At 42.6% G+C, this 27,145-nt stretch overlaps 1 protein-coding gene across 1 annotated transcript in view; it reads right to left on the bottom strand.

The window, feature by feature from the left end:
- Nucleotides 1-701: 701 nt before the first annotated feature.
- Nucleotides 702-27,145, bottom strand: part of LOC133443713 (AMP deaminase 3-like) — a 41,570-nt gene continuing 15,126 nt past the window's right edge. Inside the window, exons 3-16 of the mRNA XM_061720886.1 lie at nt 22,122-22,341; nt 21,649-21,826; nt 20,562-20,727; nt 16,944-17,163; nt 16,013-16,142; nt 14,137-14,331; nt 10,647-10,778; nt 9,808-9,971; nt 7,204-7,330; nt 6,948-7,111; nt 5,972-6,092; nt 4,412-4,585; nt 4,209-4,319; nt 702-1,393 (exon numbers count right to left, since the gene is read on the bottom strand). Of these exons, the coding sequence (XP_061576870.1) occupies nt 1,217-1,393; nt 4,209-4,319; nt 4,412-4,585; nt 5,972-6,092; nt 6,948-7,111; nt 7,204-7,330; nt 9,808-9,971; nt 10,647-10,778; nt 14,137-14,331; nt 16,013-16,142; nt 16,944-17,163; nt 20,562-20,727; nt 21,649-21,826; nt 22,122-22,341 (2,279 nt within the window). The 3' untranslated portion in view covers nt 702-1,216. The remainder of the gene's footprint in view (nt 1,394-4,208; nt 4,320-4,411; nt 4,586-5,971; nt 6,093-6,947; nt 7,112-7,203; nt 7,331-9,807; nt 9,972-10,646; nt 10,779-14,136; nt 14,332-16,012; nt 16,143-16,943; nt 17,164-20,561; nt 20,728-21,648; nt 21,827-22,121; nt 22,342-27,145) is intronic.

Raw genomic sequence — 27,145 nt, 5'->3', positions numbered from 1 at the left:
GCAAGCCTTTTATTATTTTAATATTGCTGATCATGACTTACAGCTTAAGAAAACTCAAATATCCTATCTCAAAAAATTTGAATATTCTGGGAATCTTAATCTTAAACTGTAACCATAATCAGCAATATTAAAATAATAAAAGGCTTGCAATATTTCAGTTGATTTGTAATGAATCCAGAATGTATGACATTTTTGTTTTTTTAATTGCATTACAGAAAATAATGAACTTTATCACAATATTCAAATTTTCTGAAACAGTCCTGTAAATGCTGGTTAATGAAAGGTGTTTATTGACGAAGTTGGACATTACTAAATGCCCCCCCCCTACTCGTTTTGATTGATTAGCAGAACACCTCTGTCATCAACAGCTTCTCTGACCTCTATAACATATTCAAACACAAATTAAACCTTCCCCTTATTTCAATAGTAAAACTAAGACACATGTTACCCAGTTGTCAGTGGAAACAGTTATTTATATGTATCATCCATCGTTTGAGCTCATTTATCTTCAGCCTTTATGACTTGATTTAAACCCTAAATGTATCACCAAATACTGAATCTATTGATAAAAGGAGATGAGACGTGTCTGTTGGTTTCAAGGATTTTTACACGGTTTTACATTCGACTGTTCTGCAGCTTTTTATTATCGGTATGAAAAACTATTACAAAATCGAAACAAACGAATCCAGTGACATCAGTTGAATTGACTTAACAAGAACAGTTTATGACACAAACTGAAAACTTGACTGGTTTCTCTCTATGGTAACAATATAATCTGACTCCAGCAAAAAGGTCTGATTTCAGCAAATACAACCTCAGATTAACAACAAAACGTAACATCTTTCACCATATTTATCTGACTGAACGGTCGTGTCGACCTACGATGATCAGACACTTTTATTGTGTTTTTACACCAAAAAAAAAAAGTTTTAACCTACTCAGCTCTCGTTTGGTATTTTTATTTCTCATTTCTCAAGTCTGTCCACACTTAAGTTCAAACCTAAAACACAGAAGAATCCACGGCGGTACTGATCCGAAGGCCAGGTCTGGGTTCTGCTGCCTGAACGGGCCAAAACACCAGCACCGAAACCGAGAAACAACAACAATGTCCATCCCTTCTGTTTCCCAGTGAGAACGTTGAGAGGAGCGTAGAAACCAAAGATTCGTGTCTGGTCTGAGAACTGGTCCGGATGTGGGTGGGACCGGCGGCGACCCGTCACTCGGCCGGGCTCAGGCCGGCCTCCGCCTTCACCGCGTCCACCAGGAAGCTCAGCTCGTTGCACAGCGTCTCGTAGCGGTAGCCCATGCGGATCTGGGCCACGTTGGTCCGCCGGATGTCGTTGCCCGCCGGCCCGTCCTGGCGGTAGTTGGAACCGATGAAGTGTTTCTTCTCCTGCGGACGAGAGGAGGTTAAAACTGGAGTCTAGACCCGTCAGATACTTTTATGGGGTTAGTGGTTACAGTTAGGGGTTAGCGCTAGTGATGCACCGAAAGGAAAATTTGTGGCCGAAACTGAAACTGAAAAATAATAATAAACACTTGGCCAAATACCGAATAATACCGAACAATGGTTCTTCGCAGTTTTTCATTTATTTTGCCAATGTTTTCACCATTTCATAAATCAAATAAATGTGCAGTGAAATACCCACCAGTAGGGATGGGCGGTATGGACTAAAAAATGTCTTTCTTTCTTTCTTTCTTTCTTTCTTTCTTTCTTTCTTTCTTTCTTTCAGGCTCATTTCTTTCTTTCTTTCAGGCTCATTTCTTTCCTTCTTTCTTTCTTTCTTTCTTTCAGGCTCATTTCTTTCTTTCTTTCTTTCTTTCTTTCTTTCTTTCTTTCTTTCTTTCTGTCTTTCTTTCCTTGTTTTTATTTCTTTCTTTCTGGCTCATTTCCTCAATTTATCGTTTTTACCACGAGATGACAAATTCTTACCGTGGGGAATATTTTGACGGTTTATCGTGAACGGTAAAATATCACCCATTCCTACCTACCAGTCACAATTTGTCTTACTGTACTTATTGTATTTTTTCTCATAATCCTTTTTCATTTTCTCCCGTTCAATCCAGTTAATCGGGTCACGGTGGGGCTGATTTCCGCAATTTGAAGCCTTGATTAATAATTGTAAAAATATGGGTTATTTTCTTGGATGATCTCGTCAAACATATCAGTCACTGAGTTTTCTCCACTGCATCGGTAGTACGGGTTCTTTTCTCTGCTGTGCGTCCCGTCACCGTCTCCATCACCAAGCGGTTTCCCAAATCCAACTCAGCCTGGATCATTTCTCGTGTCCTCTGCTTTTTCCCACATCCAAGTAATGACATGACATGCTGCTTTTAGCACCACACGCCCCCTCACTCCACGCTGTTCGCTGTTTGATTGCCTCATCACACCAAAAGGGTTTTTTTGCTATTTTCTGCCGAACAATTTCGGTTACCGAACATTCGGTGCATCACTAGTTAGCAGTTAGGTTAGAGGGGAAGGGATTAGGGGTTAGGTTAGGCGATTGCGGCTTCCCTGAGGAGATGCTGCTCGGCCCACAAAGCTAACGCCTTAAAGCCCATCTGTTACTCCTTTTCCACCAAACCAGTTCCAGTTCTGGTTCTGGTTCACAACTCATTCCACTAGGAACCAGCTGAGAACCGGTTTATTTTCCACAGCTCGGGTGCTAAGGGGAGCCACGTCATTACGTTTGCGTGAAAGTTTTTTTTTTTTGTGATCAATTTTTTATTAAGAATCTCATGGTAACAGGATGATCACAGTACTGTCATAAATGACAGCAGTATGGTCAGAGATTCTCTCCTCTTCCTATGCTAAAAAAGTAAAATAAAAAATAAAACAAAAAAAAAACAAAACAAGAAAAACTACAGCAACAATAATAAAACAGACAAAGAAAACTAAACAAAACGAAACAGGAGATAAACAATTCAAGACTACCCCGACCCTTCCCCCTATTACCCAGGAATCCCAGTATCTCTACAAACCATCAACATTAAGATATCCAGTGACACACAACAATGCACATTTCCTCCACCATTCACGATGATATCCTCATTTAAGCGAGAGCTCTGATGCAGAACTCTTTTAGCTCTTTAAGGAATGTGTGCCGTCCGGTTCTGGTGGTGCCGACACGTTACACCCACATCATGGTGTCACAACCGATTACACAACCAGGTAATAACTGGTTACCCTCCTTCAGCAGCGCTGACTCCAGCAAGATGTTCCAGGACTCTGGTACCCCTTTTCCACAAAACCGGTTCCAGGGCTGGTTCTGGTTCACAACTTGTTCAACTTGGAACCAGCTGAGAACCGGTTTGTTTTTCCACAGCTCGGGTGCTAAGGGGAGCCACGTCATTACGTCTCTGCAAACGTCAGTTACGTCGCTGCGTTTGCGTGAAAGTTGCAGCAACAACAAGGTATCTGCTCTAACAGGACTTGGTCCACGTAGCTCCTCCGTGGACACGTCTCTAAAAGACAGGTTGTCTCCTCCTCCCATGATGCTTTGCTGCATCCAGATTCATTCTGATTTGAAAATGTCTCCGTCTCCCAGTCTTGCTGTTGCCGTTGGTCTTAATAACTCCACCCCCTCCGCTTACGTAAGTGGTTATTTCCTCTACACCTGCAAAGAGTTGGTGCTACCTTGGAACCAGTTCTTCTGGCCCGGAGCTAGTTCTTTGTCAGTGGAAACAGAACCAGAACCAGCCCTGGAACCAGTTTGGTGGAAAAGGTGTATCAGATCCAGCCTGGAACACTGCAAAAACTCAAAATCTTAACAAGAATATTTGTCTTATTTCTAGATAAAATGTCTCATTTTTACTCAAAAAAATCTCATTACACTTAAAACAAGACTCATCACTGGAGAAAACAACAATTTTCACCTGTTTCAAGTAGATTTTCACTTAAAATAAGTAGAAAAATCTGCCAGATTTTTTTGCTTGTAATGAGAAGATAAATCTTGTCCCACTGGCAGATTTTTCGACTTATTTCAAGTGAAAATCTACTTGAAACAGGTGAAAATTGTCAAATAACAAGTTACTTTTCTGGTAAAGACTCTTATTTTAAGTGTAATGAGATTTATTGACTAAAAATGAAACATTTTAATTAGAAATAAGACGAATATTCCTGGTAAGATTTTGAGTTTTTGCAGTGAACCGGTTTGGTGGTAAAGGAGTATCAGAACCAGTCCTGGAACCGGTTTGGGTCGGTCTACCTGGTGTGAAAGGCCGCTCTGCAGGACGCTGTTCCTGGCGATCTCGCACAGGTCGCAGGTGCTCAGCTTCCACAGCTGGGCGGCGATGGCGTACTCCTCCATCAGGGGTTCCTGCGTTACAGATAAACCACACGTGAGGCTTCAGAACCGTGAAGGTGTCAGACGCTCAGCCGGGTTTCTGTGGATCTGGTTCCGGTCCTGACCTTGGTGTAGTGGAACTGCATGGGGTCGTCGGTGGACAGCGACACACACAGGCCCTTGTGCAGGAACTCCCTCAGCGGGTTCTTGGAGTACTGCAGGAACAGGCTGTTGTTGCTCAGCGGAGACATGGCGATGGGAACCTGGGCCAGGTAGTACAGGTACTGCAGAACCGGGCTCTGGGGGGACCAGGGGGGAAGTACCAGTTAGAGACCGAAACATTAGATGCATCTATCTGTCTATCCGTCTATCTGTCTGTTCGTCTGTCCGTCTGTCCGTCAGTCGGTCGGTCGTAGGTACGACATCTTGAATAATAAAACAAGTCGTTGCCAAAAATTGGTATTTAGAGACCTCAAATTGCTATTTAACATCCTATAATTCATATTTAGGTACCTGGAATTAGCATTTAGTGACTTTTAATTAGTATTTAGGTACCTGGAATTAGCATTTAGTGACTTTTAATTAGTATTTAGTGGCTTGGAATTAGCATTTAGTGGCTTGAATTAGCATTTAATGACTTTTATGTAGTATTTGGAATTAGCATTTAGTGACTTTTAATTAGTATTTAGTGGCCTGGAATTAGCATTTAGTGACTTTTAATTAGTATTTAGTGGCTTGGAATTAGCATTTAGTGGCTTGAATTAGCATTTAGTGACTTTTAATTAGTATTTAGTGGCCTGGAATTAGCATTTAGTGACTTTTAATTAGCATTTAGTGGCTTGAATTAGCATTTAGTGACTTTTAATTAGTATTTAGTGGCCTGGAATTAGCATTTAGTGGCTTGAATTAGCATTTAGTGACCTTGAATTAGTATTTAGTGACCTGGAATTAGCTTAAGTGACTTTTAATTAGTATTTAGTGGCCTGGAATTAGCATTTAGTGACTTGAATTAGCATTTAGTGACTTTTAATTAGTATTTAGGGACCTGGAATTAGCATTTAGTGACTTTTAATTAGTATTTAGTGGCCTGGAATTAGCATTTAGTGACTTGAATTAGCATTTAGTGACTTTTAATTAGTATTTAGGGACCTGGAATTAGCATTTAGTGACCTTGAATTAGTATTTATTGGCCTTGAATTACTGTAGTATTTAGTGACCTTGAATTCTGATTTAGTGGTCTTAAATTAGCATTTAGTGACTTTGAATTAGTATTGACTGCCCTTGAATTAGTATTTTAGTGACTTTGAATTAGTATTTACTGGTCTTAAATTAGTATTTAGGGACCTTGAATTAGTATCTAGTGACTATTTTGGGGCTTCAGATGATTATTTAGTGAATTGCATCAAATAAAACACCAAAACCAGTCGATTTAGGTAATCCGTGGATAAAGATCCTTAGGGTTCCTGTAGTTGGCGATACACCCTGAACTACTTATTTAATCCTGTAACTATATATGTAACTATATATTTTTTATTTTCTATATTATGACGATGGAGACACTAATGATCTAGCCGTTTCTTACAGGCTGTCATTGCGTTATTTTGACAGTCACAAGACCGGAGCGCCGGAGCGCCGGAGCATTGAGCCATGGAACCACGTCAGCACCAGCGTGAGTCGGGCCGCACCTTCTTCAGGTTGAGTCCGTGGGAGATGTTGTCGGCCGTCAGGAAGGCGGAGACCAGGTGGGTGATGGAGCCGGCCTCGCCGCAGTGGGGCCGGAACTGGAAGGTGTTCAGGCCTCGCTCCCTGCAGGAACGTTGGGGTGTCGTTAGCACAGCAGGGTCATGAACGCACCGTCACATGCAGACGGGAGCTTCCCCTTCTCCAAACCCTTCACTTAACGTTAACGTTATGCCATAAAACAATAACATTAGCACTAGCTATCATTGGCTGCCCTTAGCTAGCTCATTCGTAAACTTTGCAAATAAATCTACCCACACAACAATGTGATGAATACGGAAGAGTATTAGGGCCAGGCAGTAGAAAAATAAAAATAATATTTTAGAGGAGGAAGATTTTTTTTTCCATTATGCACTTCGAGAAAAAAGTCAAAATGTCGAGATTAATGGTTAAGTACAATTTCGAAATGTATTTCAACTTTATTCTTGAAATTTTGATTTTGTTCACGAAATTTCGACTTTATTCTTGAAATTGTATTTCAACAATAATCTCAACATTTCAACTTTTTTCTCAAAGTGCACAATAAAATAAATCTGATACTCTTCCGTAGATAAATGATGAACTCATCCGGTTAATATCTTATGGAAACCAAAGTGATATCCCACCTAATACCTCACATTTGAATTGTAGCGTGATGCTGCTGCTGCTGCAGCTTTGCTTGGTACCGCTAACATTATCCTCCATTTTTGTTGGTTGCTAAGTATCTGTGCAGCACTTAGCAACCAAACACTGCTGCATTGCATTGTGGGAAGTTTCTGCTTAGCTAGTGTCCATCAATCCATACTAATACATTTCTCCAGAATGAGTATGGATAGCGTAAATACTATTGTGTACGTATGTTTCGGACACACTAAAAAGTCTCACATACTGTTTTTGCTACTCAGGGTGAAAGGATGGAATTTCAGACGCAGCGAGACTCACTTGCGCAGGTTGTTGAGCACCATGATGTTGGCATACATGTAGAACAGGTAGTAGGTGTAGGGCGGGTTGTCGTCGGCCAGCCAGGCCTCCGGCTTGGGGCTGCTGAAGCAGAACATGTGGTCGCTGTGTTTGGACTCGTCGTCCACGCTGTCGAACCCCGTCACCTGCAGAGACGGCAGCGTTGCCTCATTTATCACCCGCCAGTCGTTCCGTCGCTTCAACACGACTCTGGAAGCAGAGCTGAGCTCACACTTACGTATTTGAGGAAGACGTGCACGGCCTTGTGCTTCTGAGGGTTGACCGTGGCCTCGAACAGAGGCAGGAAGATGTTCTCCAGCATCTTGGAGAAGTTTGGGATCAACTTCTTGGACCTGAAGATGTCGCTGCAACACAGAGAGAACCGGGTCAATTTCTTCTCCAGACTCCAACCGTTCAGCGTCTGCTCGGCTACTCAGAGCAACATGTTTAGTTCGGGAGTTACTCCTAACCTGGCAACCGATGATTAAACCATAAAAACTACCTCTCTACCTCTACCTCGCTGAATCTCAAAAAACCTAAACGATCCAAAGAAGTTCTGGAAAGTAATAAAATCCTCCTATGGCCATCTATCTGCTAATGATCTTCCAAACTATATCATAAACGATACTTGCACTCTGACTGATAAAACAGCCATGCTTGGTTGTTTTAATGAGCATTTTATTTCTGCTGGTTTTATATTCGAATCCTTGTACCCGGAATTGACAAATTCTAATGTGCACGCGGATAATGTTTTTCCTGCACCTGGCGAAGACAGTAGGCCTTATGATCAGCTGTTTCACTTAATGCCGGTATCTGTCTTGGAGGTCCATAGAGCATTAGTACAACTGGACACTAAGAAAGCAGCAGGTCCTGATAAACTGGATCCCTACTTTCTTAAACTAGCTGCTGATTTTATTGCCGAACCTTTATCAGTTATTTTTAATCTTAGTCTTGTCAGTAACGTGATCCCAAAAGTCTGAAAATCTGCCTTCATCCTTCCCCTGCTGAAAGGGGGAGATCCCTCAAATCTCAATAACTATAGGCCGATCTCCAAACTGTGCATTTTGGCAAAGTTATTTGAAAAGCTTGTTAGCAATCAACTCAAGGACTATTTAGACTCTAACAACATCTTATCCCAATATCAGTCCGGGTTTAGGAAACAGCACAGCACTGTTACTGCTGCCCTCAAGGTGATAAATGACATAATTGAGGCGATTGACTGTAAAAAGATTTGTGTTGCACTATTCATTGACTTGTCAAAAGCTTTTGATACAGTTGATCATAGCATACTGATTGATATGCTCCACCATATAGGTGTGTCTAGGCAAGCAGCATCTTGGTTTGCCAACTATTTGTCTGCTAGAACACAATGGGCCTGATTTACTAAAGGTTTGCGTGCGTAAAAACGTGTGCAAACTTGACATCACGCGCAAACCAATGTTCAAGCTGATCTACTAACAGCGTGCAAAGAGGACTGCGCCTCTCAAATGAGCAAAATAGCACACGCTGTTCATTTAGTACTTTTGCCCTGATGAATAATCAATATGGGGCGTACTGGCCAGAAAGCGCTAAATACTGCGAAAATGCAAATATGTTCATTTACCACACGCAATGAGATTTACCAAGCCCGAAAGTAATTGCGGGGATTGTGATTGCGTCTGTATTTAATACTTTTGAAAGGAAGGTGCTAATCTGCCCAGCATTACGCACCGATGGCTGCTGTTATTGTGGTGTTGTGCCGTATTCAGCACCCCTGCCGTGAAAAGCACCCCCTCATACACACTCACACAAACACATACTTAGGAGTTTATATTATATATATTTACAAATATTATGGAAGACAACACAGTAAGCAGGCTATTAATTAATGACATCAATAACCATTTACCCGATTTTTGTTATCTGTGACTGTGATTGTGGGAAAGTATGACTATTGTGGAATCCATGAGCGCATTTAAACATGAATCATTAACACAAAACTGGACGCTAAACAGAACGTGACACAGAATGAGAATATCATTTTTGTCATTGTGTGTACGTTGTCATTTGTAGTAAATTAAACATGAGCATTTAGTCCTTTTTGACATTTATTCGTGAATAAGAGATCTGTCGGTAATATATGTCGACGAGGGGGTGCTTTTCACGGCAGGGGTGCTGAATACGGCACAACACTTTTGGTAATGTTTAAATTTCTTTGCTGTAGTTCATGAATGTGTTTATTTGCCTCTTCCACTAATATTTCTAACTCCACTGCATCAAATTTCATTTTGCGCTTGCGATCCTGCTTTCCATCCAGACTCTCCATGGCGCAAACCGTAACACACGCAACACCTCATTTAAATACTGCGGTTTGCACCTGTTATCAATTGCGCACGCAATCTTAGTTGATCACCCGCAAAACACACAACAACAGCACGTGCAAACTTTTTCAGTGCACACGCAATTTAGTACTCTTTATTTAGGATCTTAGTAAATCGGGCCCAATGTGTTCAGATGTCAGGATCTACCTCTTCTTTTTTGACTGTATCAAAGGGCGTGCCTCAGGGTTCTGTGTTAGGACCTATACTGTTTTCTATTTATGTCAATAACCTCTGCGAAAATGTATCAAATGCTATGTATCACTTTTATGCTGACGATACTATTAATTATTGTTGTGCGTCATCTATTGTACAGGCCTTTGACTTTTTACAATCTGCGTTTGATGTTGTACAGTCTCGCCTGCAGAAGCTAAAATTGGTTTTAAACTCGGACAAAACCAAATTCATGCTGTTCTCGAATGCAAGTGAGCTGCCACCAAATCTTCCTAACATCTTAACTTTTCAAGGAAAAGCCGGCTGCTTACTAGATCCTGGGGACCTGGATCATCCACCTCAGGTTGGGGGAGTGGACCTTGTGCTGGATGAACCAGGTCGCCAGCCCCTCCCACTCGCTGGCGCTTCGGCCGTAGATGGACAAGCGAGGCTCGGCGTGCTGGTACTTGCTCTCCTCCAGATCCTGGGCCACTTCCTGGAACCGACACCAGACAAACCACTTAAAAAACCAACAAACAAAAAAAACCATGTCCAGGTTCTGGTCCGTGTTTAAATGATACCCAGCAGCCACTCTGCATTCGAGGGGCTTGTTCATAGGCCAGCTTGTTGATGACGTACCTCATCTTCTGTCTACGGAAGAGTATTAAGGCCATGCAGGAGAACAAATATTTGAGAGGGGAAGATTTTCTTTTATTGTGCACTTTGAGAAAAAAGTTGAAATGTCGAGAAAAAAGTTGAAATGTCAAGAAAAATGTCGAAATGTCGAGAATAATATTGAAATACAATTTCAAAAATAAAGTCGAAATTTCGTGAATAAATTCGAAATTTTGCCTTTTTTCTCAACATTTCAACTTTTTTCTCGAAATGCATGATGAAAAAAAAATCTTACTCTAAAATATTATTTTTATTTTTCTCCTGCCTGGCCCTAATACTCTTCCGTATCTGTCAGACCCAGTTACCTACATCCACTTTTAATCTTTAGTACATGAAAAGACTCACAGGTCTTTTCTGAAGGACATTTTATAAGTAAAAAGTAGCACATAAAAAGATTTCTCATAATTTGCTCCTTACAAATCCCCGTCGAAGTCATATGTGACCAAAAGACTTGACAGCACAGTTTTGTAGTATGAGAACTTTAGCGGTACCACACCTTGACGAGGCGGGCGAAGTACTCCCCCTTGATGTGGTTGTCCGTCTTCAGGTAAATCTCCCGCAGCTCGCTAGCGCCCACCGGGTTGTACTTGGAGTTGAACTTGTCGAAGCGGTGGAAGGTCTGTCTTCCCTGAAAGAACGATGAAACACAAGACTCCTGTTTTCTGAAGTCCTAGAGGCTTTTCTCAAACTGCACAGTTTAAAACTCAAACCCGGAGAAACCCAGATTTTATTCACTGGAATAGTCAGTTTAGGTTAAACGAGACCTCTGAAGACAAGACCATCAGGCTCTGATATCTGAATTTGTGATGGTCATGTGATTCGTATCGTGGGTCGCGGCCCCCTGGTGGGCCGTGGTGGTAGTGCAGGTGGGCCGAGAGAGGTCATTCAAAATAAACAAATTACTAAGTTAAATTCTTGTTTTTATAGATATGTTTTTAATTACTGTGAAATATTAATGACATGATTTTAAAAAATATTTAGAAATAATTAAACAAACCAATTGAACCTTTGACAACGACCCATCCACTTCCACTTAAATACGCTGACCAAACGTCCTCTTTTTCCCGGACATGTCCACTTTTTACGTGCTGTCCGGGGCGTCCGGGGGAGTTTTATAAATTGATGATAATGTCCGGTTTTCTTTGTGCGCGCGTGTGTGCCCCCCGTGATGAGTGATGAGTCTTGTTTTAAGTGTAATGAGATTTTTTTTTTACTAAAATGAGACATTTTAACTAGAAATAAGACAAATATTCTTGTTAAGATTGTGAGTTTTTGCAGTGATCCATGTTACTTATCCTGTGAAGGACAGAGTCATATTGATAAGTTCAGAAAAGTGTTTTTTATTGTTGTGTTTTGATGTATTTGATGTAAGCCCAGTGGATATTTAAAGCTTACAGAAGGCTGCATTTAACTGCTGCTATGTCATTCCTGCAGTATTTCTGCAGGTGTTTTGGTCACTGCTATTATTTGTAATATATTATATTATTTGTAATCAGCACAAATTATCTGTCCCCATATGATAAAATCCACCATCCCCCCTGATTTTTTTCTACAATTCGAGTACTGACTGTAACTGTTATTATTTTAGATATAATAAAAAAGTTGAGTAACTTCTGAGAAGCCTATCTGAATTTCCGTCTTTGAGAGATATTATTTTGTAATATAACTGAATATTATATCCATACATATAAACTTTAAATATATTAAAATTATAAGGAATCTTTGAGTAAACTGCGAGTATCATTTAAGTAGGCTATCTCGTGGCCGGGCCGAGTGTCCTCTTTTTTGAAAATCGAAATATGGTCAGCCTAACTTAAACGTTTTACACAACTTTATTTCTAATTATTGCACCAAAGAAAATCAACAGCAACTAGATATAAATAAAAAGTACTTCAGGTACCGTGTAGTGAGTTTAAAAAAATAGGTTTTCAGGGAAAACAAGATCTTTTGATGATTTTATCTACGGTGGAAGGTGCGGCCGTCCACGTAGCTTTATCGTAGTTTACGGTTGGTTTTGGGATGAAATGTATCCTGTGGTTCTCTCTGGGTAGCGGGTGTCACTTTTACCATTTTTATCAGCGCTTAACCATTTTAAGATAAATAAATAAAAGGCTTTCGCGGTTGTAGCTATGGGTTGTAGCTGCTGCCGAGCCGACTTTGTTTTGGAAGTACGGATCAGATTTCTGCCAGTTTGGGGATAAAATATGCTGCACCCTCACGACACTACGAGTGTCCTTTTACTAATATAAAGTTTAAAAAAAGAATCCAGTGATTTTAATGTTGATACAAGTCAAGTAAAAACTAGGCTTTTTCCATTGATGTGAACGAGAGAGACGGCTGTTTGGTCCAATCGGATAAACTGGATGTAGCAACGTCAAGTTTTTCTGATTGGTCAGTCAGGGACCAATCAGAAAGCTAACAAAGGGTTCGATTCAATTCGACAATAAACATTTACAAAAATCCAATCTAATAAATCAGGTTTTCTGAGACGGGATTATCCTGATTTTAACGATATTACAAAGGTGAGGCAAGGCAATCCCAGAAACCGGTCTGTGTACCCAGAATGATCAGGGCAAGTAAAAACTTTTTCCATTGATGTGAATGAGAGAGACGGCTGTTTGGTCCAACCAGATAAACCGGATGTAGCAGCGGAGGATGATGTTTCTGATTGGTCAGTCAGGGACCTGACGAAGGGTCAATTGTTGAAACATTTCATGTTATGTTGTGGCGGCGAGACGGAGCCGTGGCAAGTGAAACTCACACCAATAATCATAACAAATGTTGATTACAATTGTTACTAAATGTTTGTCAATTAGTTCTAGTCCTGTATGTTGATCACAGTTGTGATTAAAGGTTTGGTGACTGATTCTGTCTTATATTATTATTATTATTGTATGTTGACTTCAGTTGTGATTAAAGGTTTGGTGACTGATTCTGTCTTATATTATTATTATTATTGTATGTTGACTTCAGTTGTGATTAAAGGTTTGGTGACTGATTCTGTCTTATATTATTATTATTATTGTATGTTGACTTCAGTTGTGATTAAAGGTTTGGTGACTGATTCTGTCTTATATTATTATTATTATTGTATGTTGACTTCAGTTGTGATTAAAGGTTTGGGTGGGACCCGAATACTTTTCACATTTCAAAGTGCTCTGAGGGTTGGGGAATGGCTGGTCTACGGATAAAGTAGTTAAAATCTGTCCAGCGATTCGCCACCAGATTGAAGGGTTTCACCTTGTACCGTAACGACTACTCCTGATCTACTTGTATGTTAATTTACAAGTGTGTTAACTCAGATCCCTTCGTCGGTCATCGAGCCTCCAGCCGGTGAATCTAAACATCCGTCTGAGCTTCTCATTTCTGCAGGATTCATCCCAGAACCGTTAATCTCCTACGTGCAACTCACTCATCTTTCTGTTTTTATCTACCGTATTTTCTGTACTATAAGGCGCACCTAAAAGTCTTTAATTTTTCTCAAAAACCGGCAGTGCGCCTTATATATGATCATTACGGTAATTTCTGTTACTGTAGTCAGGGGGATTGTGGGTAATGTAGTTGGTGTCGCCAAAGTAACGGCGCTAAAAACGTCAGGAATCGTCACAGACGTTCAAGACAACAGCAGCCACGCTGACTCGCATAATGGCGACTTTGAGGAACCGGAGGAAAGCTGGTTTTTATTTTGTTAATAAATTTTGACATACGGTACTTTTCTTGTTTTTTTTTTTTGCATTTGCTGTAGAATTTTGTAGCATTTCCTGTAGCGCAGCTCCATCAGGTAGATACGTAACTCAACCCCAGCCACTATAGTACGGTATTTTACCATAGATTTAGTGCGCCTTATAATGCGATGCGCCTTTTATATATGGAAAAAGTTTTAAAATATGTCATTCATTGAAGGTGCACCTTATAGTGCGGAATAATACGGTACTCATTTCCCCCTGAATCCCCAGCAGTTTGAACCCGGGTTAGCGCTTCCTTACGGCGTGCACGTCCAGCGAGTCCACGGTCAGGTCGTAGGGGTCCATGTGGAGGTTCTCGAAGACCTGCTTGAGCGTGACCTTCTGGCCGCCCTTCTCCAGCACCACGCGGTCCGCCTCCGTGTGGTACGTGGTCTTGATGAACTTCAGTAGGTGCTTCTGGTTCATGCAGGCGGCGGCGTGGATGTGGGTGTCCACCTGGTGGGACACGGTTGTTTAACTTCCACACCGTCTATCATCTGTTTACTGAGACCAAGGCCACCGACATGAGACTTATGGCACTTTTACACTAGCACCTACTCAGCCCAGTTTGGTTATTTCCCACTAGGGGTCTAACGTGCCGAGTAGATACTTTTTCTGTACCGTATTGGCCCGAATATAAGACAAACCTGATTATAAGACGACCCCCCTCCTTTTCAAGACTCAAGTTTGAAAACAGACAGAAAATAATTACAGTACATCTGAAACAAATGATTATAACAACATATTCGAGAGAAAAAGCATGTTATTTTGCCTCATTCAAATCATCATCTTGAAGTTTGCATCATAACTTCTCCTCAGCTGCCAGTTTACCTGCCGATCTTCCACCCACTTTTCTCCAGATTGTCGCTACGTTTCTCCATTTTCTGTTATCTCTTCTCTTATTTTCTTCTCTTTTCTTTCTTACCGCTATTTTTATTTTTCTTCTTCGTGACAGGGATTCCTTTGTCCTGGGGAGTTAAGTTCAGCATTCACTTTAAAGATATCTGGCCCCATCTAGCGTTGTAAATGGGTATAATGTCTAAACCCCGAATGTAAGACGACCCCCACTTTTTCAGTCTTATTTCAATGCAAAAAACACTCTTATATTCGGGCCAATATGGTATCTATTCTGCCGAGATTCTAAGCGTGCTGAGTCGGCTGTATCTGACATCATCACACTACAGGCCACCGATTGGTCGGGGGGTTGGAGTCAGACGTCTCAGCTGCCTGTCACTTCATCTGTCACTTCATAGCTGCTCCAACTGACTTTTTCAGCAGCGCAGAGATAAACTAAAAACCTTAAAAAGTGTCGCCGCCTGAAGCTTCTCTGCGGAAGAGCATTACGGCCTTGCAGGAGAAAAAATTTGAGATGGGAATTTTTTTTTTATTGTGCACTTCGAGAAAAAAGTCAAAATGTCAAGAAAAAAGTCGAAATTTCGCCTTTTTTCTCAATATCTCGTCTTTTTTCTCGAAAGTTTGACTTTTTTCTCGACATTTCGGCTTTTTTTGACACTTCGACTTTTTTCTGGAAATTGTACTCAACATTATTCTCGACATTTCGATTTTTTTCTCGACATTTAAACTTTTTTCTCAATATCTCGTCTTTTTTCGCGAAATTTTGACTTTTTTCTCAATATTTCAACTTTTTTCTCGAAATTGTACTTCAACATTAATCTCGATATTTCAACTTTTTTTTCGACATTTCAACTTTTTTCTGGAAATTGTACTTCAACATTATTCTCGACATTTCGATTTTTTTTCTCGACATTTCGACTTTTTTTCAAAGTACATAATGAAAAGAAAATCTTCCTCCTCCAAAATATTTTTATTTTTCTTCTGCCTGGCCCCAATACTCTTCCGTACTTCTCTCACTCTCATTTTTTTACTTGGTATCGAACACTCTCCTCCAGGTTCTACATCTTTAGTGTTGTTGTCTTCTTTGTTTAGATCACACAATCCAATGCGTCACAGCATCTTCACTCCAACCTCCTACTTCTGCTCCAAGTGCTGAATTGTGGTGGAAAAGAAACCAGGCCGAGTAGAGCCGAGTAGGTGCTGGTGGAAAAGTGCCAATAACGTCTGCAGAAGGACCTCCTCACATCCTCCTCAGATCTGGACGTGAAACACGGCGACTGACCTTTCTGACGTTGTAGAAGTCTCGGTGAGGAACACACTTCAGCTCTTTCAGCTCCGCCATCTCATTCAGCATCTCGTGGAGGTAGAACTTGGAGGCCAGGAAGTTCAGCCGCCGGTGACAGTAGCTCTTCCTGCAAGGCAACAATCCCCCCACAACACTTCATATTAGGACTGGGGATCGATTCAAATGTCCAGAATTGATTCGATTCTTAAGATTCAGAATCGATTATCAGGGTTTGATTCGATCCGATCCGTTATTGATTTGGGTTAGTGTTATTAAAACAGTTTTTTCAGCTGTTGCATGAATTATATGACTGTAGTTCTGCAACATATTACTATTATATTGAGATTCAACAGCAAGTATTGGCAGCTAATGATGCTGTAAGGACCAATCACCTCCCAGAATGCTGATAGAACTGCTTTCAGAAACATAGTGGGTCAGAATTATCAAACAGATCCAGGGCAGCAAACAGAGACGGATGAAATCGGATTAAATTTTTCCCACATACCGTTTTCATTTTTTCCCATTTTCAGTCTATTTCGGTTTTTAATTTTTCAGAATTTGATTCTTAGCATTTTATGCAAATGTGACCCCATGACAATATAGAAAGTATTGAAATATAGACAATTTATGCAATTATAACTGAAAACTTTAATGTTTTCATACCTTTAAACATATTTAAAGGCGAAAAAAGGCACTAGTTATTCTTGTGTCCAACAAAACATTCCTTTTTTTTGGGCATAAAAAAAAAAAAAACAAAAGTTGTAATGTAATGATGGAAAAAAACGATCTTTAGACATACGAATCAACTTTTAGGAATTAATATGAGAATTGATTTAGAATTGGAAAATAGATTTTTTCAACACAGGCCTACTTCATGTACAGTCTAGTTGCTGGTTATTGATCGCTGGGGTGTGATCGTGTGTCTTACGTGGGTCCGTCGGCGATCATGGCCAGGACGTGGCTCAGGTCGATGGCAAAGGTCTCAAAGTCGGGGTAGGGCAGGCTGTGGGGCTGCTGCTGCGCCAGCGCCTGGCCGTCGTCGTAGACGTGGACGATGCCGTCCTTCATGCGCAGCTCGTAGTTCAGGTTCTCGGGGATCCCCTCCATGGAGTAGGGGTCCTCCCCCTCCCGGGGGCAGGGCCAGATGTCTGGAGAAGAGGAACCAGGGTTACACGGTTAGGTCATGTAAGTGCCGTTACACCCACATCATGGTGTCACAACTGATTACACAACCAGGTGGTAACCGGTTACACCTCCTTCAGCAGCGCTGACTCCAGGAAGATCTTCCAGGACTCTGGTACCCCTTTTCCACAAAACCGGTTCCAGGGCTGGTTCTGGTTCACAACTCGTTCAACTTGGAACCAGCTGAGAACTGGTTTGTTTTTCCACAGCTCGGGTGCTAAGGGGAGCCACGTCATTACGTCACTGCAAACGTCTGTTACGTTTCTGCAAATGTCAGTTACGTCGCTGCGTTTGCGTGAAAGTTGCAGCAACAACAAGGTATCGGCTCTAAAAGGACTTGGTCCACGTAGCTCCTCCGTGGACACATCTCTAAAAGACACGTTGTCTCCTCCTCAGACCCATGATGCTTTGCTGCATCCAGATTCATTCCTATTTGAAAATGTCTCCGTCTCCCAGTCTTGCTGTGGCTCTTTAGCGCCGCCCTAGTGGCTCCCTAAAGCTTTTTCAAAAAAGCTTTTTTTCCTTTTTTTCTTTTTCTTCTTTTTTTCTTTTTTTTCTTCTTTTTTTCTCTTCTTCTTTTTTCCTTTTTTTTCTTGTTTTTTATTTTTTTTTCTTTTTTTTCTCTTTTTTTCTTCTTTTTTTCCTTTTTTCCCTTTTTTTTCTTCATTTTTCCTTTCCTTTTTAATCTCGAAATTTTGACTTTTTTCTCAACATTTCGACTTTTTTCTCGAAATTTTGATTTTTTCCTCAACATTTTGACTTTTTTCTCGAAGCGCATAATGAAAAAAAAAATCTTCCCCTAGTTATAACTAATATAGATACATGCAGCATGTGTTTGTCTTCATTCTAAGGCTTAAACAAGACTTTTAATTTTTTGTGGCTCCAGACATATTTGTTTTTTGTGTACAATATGGCTCTTTCAACATTTTGGGTTGCCGACCGCTGCCCTAGACCATCAAATAGTTGGTGCTACCTTGGAACCGGAGCCAGTTCTTTGTCAGTGGAAACAGAAAGTCCGGTTCCAAACTCAGCACTGGCCCAGAACCAGAACCAGCCCTGGAACCGGTTTGGTGGAAAAGGTGTAGGACTCTCCAAAGTCCAGTTGTATAATTACTTCAATGGACTTTTATTGAGGTAATCAGTCGGGGTTCACTTACTTTTTCAGTCAACATAGTGAATGTTTGATGAAGAAAAGTGAAGATCCGGTCACATTTTATGCACCTTAACGTAGAGAACGTCACATTTCTGCGGGGTTCTCATACATCTGTGGTTCTGCTGTGTTTGGTGGTTTGTTCTCTCCAGAAGCTTCTGGATGTTTGACCTTTAATCTGCAGCCAGTTATGGTGCATGACCTTGGCTCACAGTCGCTGATAAACACACAGACGAAGCTTAAAATAGACGTAGAGAACAGCTGAGGCGGCCTGTTTCACGCTGTTTCAGTGTTTAATCCCTGACATCATCATTAGCCATCGATCTGTTGCTCTAAAACAGTTCTTAAAGAACGTTAATCCGTCTCATTTTACACTTTTATTATCTGTACAAAAAGAACTGGACAACCCCCCTGTGATTTCATTGACAGGGTTCTAACCTGCACCATCTTCACACGGGTTAATGTGATCATAAGGAGGCCTGACTGGATACGCCCACTTGACCTCAGACTCTAACCCCTCCCATAAGTTAGCTACTTTAGTTGAGCTGACTTAGCTTGTGCTAACTTATGATGCTTATTTATATTGTTTTGCATTTGTTCTTGTCAAATCTGGCTGAACATCCTTATTTCAGGTGCTGCCAGAGCCCCACTGGGGCCCGGGACCCGGGGCCCGGGGCCACCTGGTTGCCCTAGATTGAGCCAGGCCCGCGGGTCGACCGAGGCTAGCGGCGTGGAAAACTGAGCAGTGTTGAGCTACTTGTTGGCTACTGATCTGTTTAGTCAACATGAGGGTTCTGAAGTGGTTTGAGGGGACAGTGGTTCAAATAGAGAATCCAGCTGCTGCAAGAGGTGGACCTTAGTGGTCTGTAGAGGACCTGCAGGTCTGGATCTGGACCCTAGTGGTCTGTAGAACTGGACTAACTCCCTTCACGTAGCCTCTTGGTCTACCTATTATGTTTCTGTTAAACATTGATCTGTGCTGGTAGTAAAGGCTGACTTATGGTTCTGCGTTAAACCTACGCCGTAGGATACGCGGCTACGCGGGAGTCTCTCCGTAGCCTATGCCGTAGCCTGACCTGCACCTCCCAAAAAATGTGTTATTTTGCAAATAAAGTGGTTGTGCACGAAAACCCCGTGTCCTCTCTGTCCTGTCGGTCGGGCCCCCGTAGCACTAGCCTGCTACAAACGCATTTCCGGTTTGTGAAGCAGTAGTGAACTTTCAGTGCTCTTTTCTTCGCGTGTGTGATTTATTATTTTTTTTTTGTTTTGTTTTTTTGCACAATAGTTGTCCTTATCTCTTTGATTCACTGTGACCGTAAAAACTAGAAGCTAAACAAAAGTATCAACTAGCGGAATAGAAGTCCAAAGGGTTCACAACGGCGTCACGGCAACGGCGTCACGGCAACGGCGTCACGGCAACGGCGTCACGGCAACGGCGTCACGGCAACGGCGTCACGGCAACGGCGTCACGGCAACGGCGTCACGGCAACGGCGTCACGGCAACGGCGTCACGGCAACGGCGTAGGCTCTGCATTGGTTTAACGCAGAACCTTAAATCAGGCTTAAAAGATGGCTGTTGGTTGGGTGGAGGTTAGACAGAGGTTGGTTGGAGGTTGGGTGGAAGCTAGACGGACGTTAGATGAAAGTTGGGTGGAGGTTAGATGGAGATTGGATGGAGGTTAGATGGAAGTTAGACAGAGATTAGGTGGAGGTTGGATGGAGGTTAGATGGAGGTTGGATGGACGTTAGATGGAGGTTAGACGGAGGTTAGGTGGAGGTTAGATGGAGGTTAGGTGGAGGTTGGATGGACGTTAGATGGAGGTTAGACGGAGGTTAGGTGGAGGTTAGATGGAGGTTAGGTGGAGGTTGGATGGACGTTAGATGGAGGTTAGATGGAGGTTAGATGGAGGTTGGATGGACGTTAGATGGAGGTTGGATGGAGGTTAGATGGAGGTTGGATGGAGGTTAGATGGAGGTTGGATGGACGTTAGATGGAGGTTGGATGGAGGTTAGATGGAGGTTGGATGGACGTTAGATGGAGGTTGGATGGAGGTTAGATGGAGGTTGGATGGAGGTTAGATGGAGGTTAGATGGACGTTAGATGGAGGTTGGATGGACGTTAGATGGAGGTTAGACGGAGGTTAGGTGGAGGTTAGATGGAGGTTGGATGGAGGTTGGATGGACGTTATTGATGGTGTTTGTAGCCCCGCCCACCTGGCAGGACCTCGTCGTCCTCCTGCCAGTCCTCGTCTTCAGCGCTGCGGAGGAAGCGGGCGGTGGTCCTGGGGAAGTGGTGGTAGGCCAGCCGCGAGTACTTCTCCCGGATAAACAGCGCCTTCAGCAGGCTCTTGGTGGCCTGTTCGTAGTCCTCCACCGTGATCTGGAGACACGAGGGTGGGGGTTCATGAAAGAGACGGCTACACCCGCGGAGGAGACCGTCCACCGCCGGTCACTAGAGCTGTAACAATATATCGTGCCACGAAATTTTGCGATACAAAAACGTCACGATACGTGTCGTGGAGGTGACAAACTGTATCTCGATATTGGGTTATTTATGTTAAAATATTGTGTTTACTAGTAACATCCTATTGGTGCAGCGGGATCACGTGACAACCGCGCCTCGACCCACGGACCAAAATCTGACTACGCTCAGAAGAAACTAGTACCGTTTTGAGGTCCCGATCAAGGGACTCTTGCAGGGTTTTGAGCTCCGAACTTTTACTTATAAGGTGAGCATGAATCAATATTTTTTATGATGTAAAGATTGTGTCGTCCCCAAAGGTGGGAGGATGTGGCTGAAGCTCTTAGCTCTGGCAGAAGATAAATAACAGTCATGATGCGTTTTGAGTTTGGGACTTTTCATAGTTTATTTATTTACTTTTATTTATTTATTTAATTTTAGTTGTTACATTTCTGGAAAATAAAAAAGTCAAGTCATACATGAGAGAAACTATTCAGTTTGTGGCAAAATATTTGTACTTGTATGAAACTGAAGATGCATAATGCAAACCTAAATTTCTGAACTAAATTTACTTTTAGTTCAGATTGTGGAAAATGGTTGGCCTGGCTTTCTCTTTAAAACTTAAACAGTTATAAAGCATTACAAACTGGAACAATAGGGCAAACGCACAGTATTGTTTTGTATTTTGTGTCTTTCAAATAAAATACATTTTTTCCAGTCATATGTTCCTCATTCAAGGTTGTTAAAAAAATACTGCTATAATATCCTATCGTGACCTCAATATCGTGTATTGTACCGTATTGAGATTAGTGTATCGTTACACCCCTACCGGCCACCTACCCCGGCGCAGTAGTCCCCGCTGATGGTCACCCTCTGGAACTCCGGGGTGTTCTCCTGCCCGCAGGGTTCGGGCGAGGCCGGGGTCAGCAGCATGGACACCCCCAGCTGGGCCCAGTCCACGCTGCTGGGGATCTGCAGGGACACGGACTGGGAACGCTTCAGCAGGAAGTTCTTCTTCCTGGAGACACAAGAGGGACAGAGCACGGCGATAAGAAGTTAGTAGCTCTGTGAACCGTGGAGGTTAGTTGGAGGTTAGAGGTTGGATGGAGGTTGGATGGAGGTTAGAGGTTAGATGGAGATTGGATGGAGGTTAGGTGGAGGTTGGAGGTTAGATGGAGGTTGGATGGAGGTTAGATGGAGATTGGATGGAGGTTAGATGGAGATTGGATGGAGGTTAGATGGAGGTTAGGTGGAGGTTAGGTGGAGGTTAGGTGGAGGCCCCGGTGGAGGTCGGGTGAAGGCTCCCTCCCCACCTCTTGACGGTCTCCTGCGACTGCTGCTCGGCCAGCTCCTTCTGCAGCTCCCTCTCGCGGTCCTCCAGCAGGCCGATGGGACAGTCCTCCGGGACGCTGAACAGCGCCATGGCGTCCTTGGTGTCCTCGTCCTTCAGCGCAGACGCGTACACCTTCTCCGCCATCAGCCGCACCTTCTCGTCCGCCTCGCTCATGGACATGCGGGGGAACAGCCGCGGCTCTGGGGGGCGAGCAGAGACTCAGGGTCAGGATGGAAAAGTCCAAGTGAAGATTACAGGAAATCAGAGTTAGGTCAGTAAAACTCAATGACACATTTACATTGAGTGCGTTTACATGGGAAGTTTAATTCCTCTTTAATTCAGAATTTGAATTAAATCTGATTTAAAATGAGTAAAAATGACCATGTAAACACCTGATTCCGAATAACAATGGCCATTCCGAATTAAACTTAATTCCTAATTAAGTGGCTGGTTTATTCCGATTTTAAATCCGAATAGAATAATTCCAGATCATGTATACACTCATTCCTCTTTAAATTAATTCCAGTCTTTCTTTCTGCTCGTTCCCTCGCCCGTCTGTCTCCATGACGCTTATATTCCGCGCTGGGCTTGTTTTCCAAACAAAGTTTCAAGATGGCAGCACGCAGTAAACGGTGGTCAAGAGCAGAGACCATTTATTTAATAAATAGCTTGGAGGACCTGGAAATAATTAAAAGAACAGATGGCTGGAAAAATAAAAATTGTGCGCTTTTCCAAGTTGTAGTGGCTAAGTTTGTTTCTCTTCCGGTAGACCTAACCAAAGATACTCTATACAGAAGATAGCGCATTACCGTTACTGCCAATGGTTTGAAATGGTATCCACTTCCTGTCTCCTAAGTGGGCGTGTTCGCCCCTCTCCCCACATCGTTTTGGAACATACAACACTAGTTACAGTACAACTTTAATATTTTTTTTAATCTGCTACCTTCTATCTGCTCTGCTTTATCTGATATCAACCCAGTACAAGATCATCGGATCAGTCTAATATTCTTTTTCCTCTTCCAAAAAGACTTCAATAATAACAATAACAGTATTATTAAGCAAAGAAGCAAGTTTAATTTTAGTTTTAAACTTAATTTTATCCGATGGGGAAACGACGTTGGCAGTTCTGCAGTGACCGACGACTCTGAGCAGAGCTATGTATTATTATTATATTATATTATATTATATTATTAGCTATGAGAGCCAAATCTCACGAGAGTGTGTTGCTCAGACAGAGACAGGTCTCAAACAAAGTTCATTTTCTCCGAATTTGTCGGTCTGAAAATTGCCATTTTGGTGTCAGAATGTTCAGAAGGTTTGTGGCTTTTGAAAAATGGGTCCCGTATTTACTTAGGTTACTATGGGGCGAAGGAATTGGTAATAATCTGTGCTCACGTTCACTTTTCCCATAGGACTCAATAGACTCAGGACCTGCTGTTAGTCTCCTAAAGGGGCAGTGGGGAAACCCACGTGACACAGATACAGGAAACCGAACCGTAGTGGGCTGTCTCGTTTATTGAACGTCTCTGACGTAACTTCCGGTCCGCCCCCCTATCCAATCAGAACCTTCCCAACCCCCAGACCTTAAGAGGAATTGGATAAAGCCGATCAAACGTGTTTTCCATGTAAACCTCAATTCGGAATTACTATTTCCATGTAAACTCGAAGGAAAATAGTTTAATTCTGAATTATTTAATTCGGAATAATTAATTCCGAATTAAAAAACATCATGTAACCGTGGCCATTGAGTATCATATTATTCCTGTACAGCAATCTACAATGTATAGGATATTTGACAACGTAAAAATACTGTGCATCTCGATGGAATGAGAAAAAAGATATACAGTCTACCTCCTAGGATGATTTTCTTGATTTAAGGACCAAACATTACACAATTCAACGAAAATAATAATAATGATAAATAAATAACTGAAAATTATTTTAAGTAATAATTAAGTATTAAAGCTACACAGTATAAATTAAAAAATAGATGAAGAAAAATAAGAAAAAAAACAATAAAACCCGGTGCCGGTGCCCCCCTCACCAGCCCCTGGATCTCTGAGAGGAGGAAACTCATCTCAGCTCATTACCCAGAGTTCAGGAGCATAAGTGGGGACAGGAATGTAAACAAACCCCCCCTTCAGTTTAACTCCCTCATCACCACAACAGACACAACAGAGCGTCTAGTCTCTGGGTCAAGCTATCATTTTAGTTTTTATTAGTTTTAGTCACGTTCATTCTCCTTTTAGTCGTGTCAAGTTTCAGTCGACTAAAAGTCTGAGCATTTTAGTCTTATTTTAGTCAGAATTGTGGGGGGTGACATCCACTGCAAATCCAGGAAGCAGGAACACACGGAGGCACACGTCAAGCACTGGAAATCTGCTACAAAAACCACAAACAAAACACAAAACCGACACGGAGCCGACCAAAACACGAGCAGCAATCGACCCAAATCTCGAGATCCGAATACAGTCTGAGCTAAGCTACCGCTAACTAACTTCAAAAACTACAGAGCAAGCGTGCAGGTGAACAACCCAGTGTATATGTCTATGTGTGTGTGTGTATGTACATGTCTGTGTGGCTATTTGTGTGTGTACGTATATGTTTGTGTGGCTGTGTATGTGTGTGTGTGGCTATGAGTGTGTATGTGTGTGTGTATATGACTTAAGTGGAATTATTATGTGTGTGTGTGTGTGTGTGTGTGTGTGTGTGTGTGTGTGTGTGTGTGTGTGTGTGTGTGTGTGTGTGTGTGTGTGTGTGTGTGTCTCTGATGAATTTCTGATAAGGAGATGCAGAACTCCTCAACGTGAGTCTGCTGCAGGAACTTGATCCAGCAGTTAAACGTGGCGACACTCGGAGGAACAACATTATCTTAGTGAAGGACGAACCCGAGACATCTGAACCGGGCCTGGAGGCAGCGTCTCCGTAAACACCCGACTCGGGTTTCGGGGAGTCCAGCCCCCCCCCCCCCCCCCCCAGTAAACACACTCTGTCGTCAGGTTGACCCCTGCTTCCTGTGTTTACCCCCCCCCCATGTGGGGTGTCATTTACACGGCTTGTTGTGGTGCTGGGAGGGGGGTCCGTCTCTGCTGTGACTGCCGCTGGACTCGGGTCACTAAGCAAGAAAACCAGGGTAAAAAGTCGTAAAAGTCTTAAGTCTTAAAAGTCTTAAAAATCTTAAGTCTTAAAAGCCTTAAAAAGTCTTAAACGTCTTAAAGGGGACCTATTATGGCATCTAATACCTATTTTAAACAGGCCTTGAATCTCTTAAAAACAAGCTTTTGATGTTTTTGCTAAATAAATTAGAAGTTCAGCCTCTGAGCCATGTCTTTATCTTCCCATTCTCTAACCTCATTATTTATGCAGGATTCTGAGTGGGTGGGGCTATGATAATGAGGCTCTGTGCTGATTGGCTGCCTGAATGACCCGATACATCGCTATGAAAAAATGGCGGAAGCTCCGGCCGGCGGAGTTAGTTGTGGGCATGGAGGCCAACCTATGTAAATCACATTTTGGTTACGTAACGACGGGAGCAGAATCTTATTGTCTCGTAGATCCACATCACACTGGACGGCTCATCCGGGCGGCTGTACAGACACTGCAGAATTTGGTTGCTTTCTTCCTTCTCTGAGTTGGCAGGCTGAATAGAGACCACTTTATAAATGTTAAAGGGGACCTATTATGAAAAACAAGTTTTCTCTTGCTTTAAAAGGGGGAGTCAGTATTAATGGAGGAAGAAATGAGAGAGAAAGGGATGAGAGAAGAGAGAAGAAAGGAGAGAGAGAGGGAGAAACAAAGGGAAAAACAAACAAACAAGCAAAATGTGACCCTGGTCTTGGACCAAATGTAAATTTAGTGACAAATGGCTCCGAAATTCCAGTTTCTCGTAGTGGCTGAAAGCTAAGATGCCTAAAGATGACGGTGAGGCTTAAAGGGGACCTATTATGAAAAACACGTTTTTTCTTGTTTTAACATATATAAAGTGGTCTCCCCTCACCCTGCCAGCACAGGGGAGACAAAATACCATGGAATTCTGCAGGGTCTGCTCCCCCCCCTGACTGAGTCTTCCAGTGTCACGTGACCTTTTTTTGAGCCATTCTGAATCTGCGCCTATGGTGACGTCACCATAGGCGCTCATTTCCATAGGTTCAGCCTCCGCTGCTGAAACCACGCCCACAACCAGCTCTCTACGCTGCTGGAGCGGTCCATCCTTCAGCCAGTCGGACGCCACGGCGCCGCGGATCCGGGTTAAATCATCCAGGTTCCCGGGTGATTTGGGAGCTGGGTCCTTGGGGGTCTGTCCCAGGCTGGACCAGCTTCACCCTCCGAGATTTTCAGCCAAATCTGTCGGTTTGATCCCCTGTAACGGGCGATGCGCAGAGGATGCGCTCCGGAGCCGATCTGTGTGCCCGCCGTGAGGTTGCGGCGCCCGTCGCGCAGCATCCGCCGGGCAGATCCGGCTGAAATTCCGCTGGTCGGTCCCCGGGAGTCCCTGCTACCAGTCCAGGCCGGTTCCTGCGGTCCCGGCCGGTCGGAACCGGTCAGATTTCCCGGTTAAAGCCGCGGTGATGCGCGATGCGCGATTATTTATATACAACTCATATTTTATTTTTTTAACAATAAAGTTGCCATTTGTGAAAATTCAGTGTTGGGATTTATTTACAGGCTCGGGCTGCTCTGGCGGAGCGAGGTTTATGCTCCTCCCCTGCTACACGTCATTCAGGGAGCCAATCAGCAGAGAGCCTCATTATCATACCCCCCCCTTCCCTAAAAATGAGGCACAGAAAAAGAGGTTAGAAGCGGTAAAACTAGTGACAGGGCCCACAGGCTGGATTTATGATTTATGTAGAAAAAACAAGCTTTAGATTGTTTTTAAGACATTCAAGGCCTGTTTAAAATATACATTAAATGCCATAATAGGTCTCCTTTAAAGGAGCATGAGGCAGGATTGAGGCAGGATTTATGAAAAAAACTCGTATATGTTTTACATTTTCTAGTAATAAT

Source organism: Cololabis saira, chromosome 5, assembly GCF_033807715.1.
Source record: "Cololabis saira isolate AMF1-May2022 chromosome 5, fColSai1.1, whole genome shotgun sequence".
Classification (NCBI taxonomy): Eukaryota; Metazoa; Chordata; class Actinopteri; order Beloniformes; family Belonidae; genus Cololabis; species Cololabis saira.
The sequence above is the reverse complement of the archived record's forward strand: the minus strand, read 5'-3'. Positions and strand labels throughout refer to the sequence as shown.